The sequence below is a fragment of the Acanthisitta chloris genome, unplaced genomic scaffold (genome assembly GCF_000695815.1).
Source record: "Acanthisitta chloris isolate BGI_N310 unplaced genomic scaffold, ASM69581v1 scaffold17390, whole genome shotgun sequence".
NCBI lineage: Eukaryota > Metazoa > Chordata > Aves > Passeriformes > Acanthisittidae > Acanthisitta > Acanthisitta chloris.
The window spans coordinates 2,897-4,394 of NW_008653490.1; the positions used below are offsets into that span (position 1 = coordinate 2,897).

General features: G+C 64.0%; 1 protein-coding gene across 1 annotated transcript in view; it reads right to left on the minus strand.

Annotated features, from left to right (window-relative positions):
- The window catches only part of SNTB2 (syntrophin, beta 2 (dystrophin-associated protein A1, 59kDa, basic component 2)), a gene marked incomplete at its 5' end in the record, with an annotated part of 2,382 nt that extends 1,145 nt beyond the window's left edge, over nucleotides 1–1,237 (minus strand). The window contains 4 exons of the mRNA XM_009081343.1: nucleotides 17–25; nucleotides 107–303; nucleotides 448–590; nucleotides 1,027–1,237. Of these exons, the coding sequence (XP_009079591.1) occupies nucleotides 17–25; nucleotides 107–303; nucleotides 448–590; nucleotides 1,027–1,237 (560 nt within the window). The remainder of the gene's footprint in view (nucleotides 1–16; nucleotides 26–106; nucleotides 304–447; nucleotides 591–1,026) is intronic.
- Between the last annotated feature and the right edge of the window lie 261 nt (nucleotides 1,238–1,498).

The following is a 1,498-nucleotide window of genomic DNA, read 5'->3' on the forward strand; positions in this document are numbered from 1 at the left end:
CCCCCCTCCCCGCCCGGCGTGCAGCCTGCGGGCACAGCCATCAGCTCCCTGCCCACCCTGCCCCACGAGGGAGGGAATGGAGGTCCCCCACCAGCACAGCACTCACCCACAGTCACCTCCTTGATGAGCTCAGCGGCGGCGTGGCAGCCCTGCACCAGGACACGTGTCCAGGCAGAGAGGTCCCGGTGGGTCTCCACGCGGAACACGTGCATCTCCACACCTTGGCGCGAGCCTGTCCGCGTGGCGAAAGTCAGGTCCGAGCCCAGAGCAGGGGAACGGCGCCCTGAGCCCGAGTGCACCAGCCTGGGGGTGAAAACAGAGGGATGGAGAGTAAGAGGTGTGATGGCAGCAGCATATCACCCCATGCCCATCGGCATTTTCCCCTGCTCCATCAAGAGGCAGAGCCAACGGCGCTGGTCCCTGAGGTGGGGCCCAGACCCAGCCCACCTGGTGGCCACCAGTGGGTAGCTGTGGCAGGGGGAGGCCCAGGCGTCCCTGGTCCAGGGCATCCCATCGTACAGCAGCAGGTCCTTCTCCGTCACTGCCATGAGCACTGGCCGCCACTGCTGTCGCCCGCCGTCCAGCCGTGCCTGCCGGGGCATGAGGGCATGGTGAGGGGTATGGGGGCTGCAGGGGCTCCCCACTGCCCAGGCACCACAATCCCTGTACCCCAACCCACAGGCTCTACATTGCTAGGCTCTTGGCAGTATCCAAGGCACTGCCATCCAGGAAGACCATGCTGGGAGCAGCCCCCAGGGTCCTGTTCACCACAGTGCCCAAGTTGGCTGCAGCTCTCAGTGAATTCATGGAAAAGGGAGGGTGTGATGAGTGTGTCCAGCTGGGAAATCCCAGAGAAACAGGGCTGAAGGTCTGGGAAGCGCTGGCGGACAGGAGAAAGGCAAAGCTGGTGCCCTGGCTGATGCCCAAGCTCTCTGGCTGCATCCACAGCCCTGGTGGCATCCTTGGCACATCCCATCAGCACTGCCATCCCCAGGAGCATCCCAGCACACCCCATCAGTGCGTTACCTGCTCAGCCAGCCAGGCAATGTGCTTCACCTCTCTGCCTCCAGGCACGGGGCTGCCGGAGCCCAGCGTGGCGTTGAGCTCGGCCAGGACCTGGGGCAGCAGAGCGGAGATGTTGGCATGCAGAGCGCTGAACCAGGCGTGGGCTGTGGCCGTGTCGCGGCACCGCAGCACCAGTGTGTTCCTGCTGTCTGGGGAGTGCAGCTCAATCAGCCTGAGGGGACAGGGACACGGCATGGGTGGGATGTCTGCACCCAGCTGAGTGAGATCCTGCCTGTGCCCAGCACAGAAAAGTGGATGCACTGGTTTGGAGATCCCACTGTACTGGGGGAGACTCCAGTGCAGTTCCCAGATCCCCCTTTTAGGCAGAGAGGCTGCTGGGAGTCCAGTGCAGGGGACATGGCACAGCTCTGGCTCTGGCCAAACAAACCCTCCAGACTCCTTCCACAGCTCAGTGGGGGAAAGCCAGGGATTA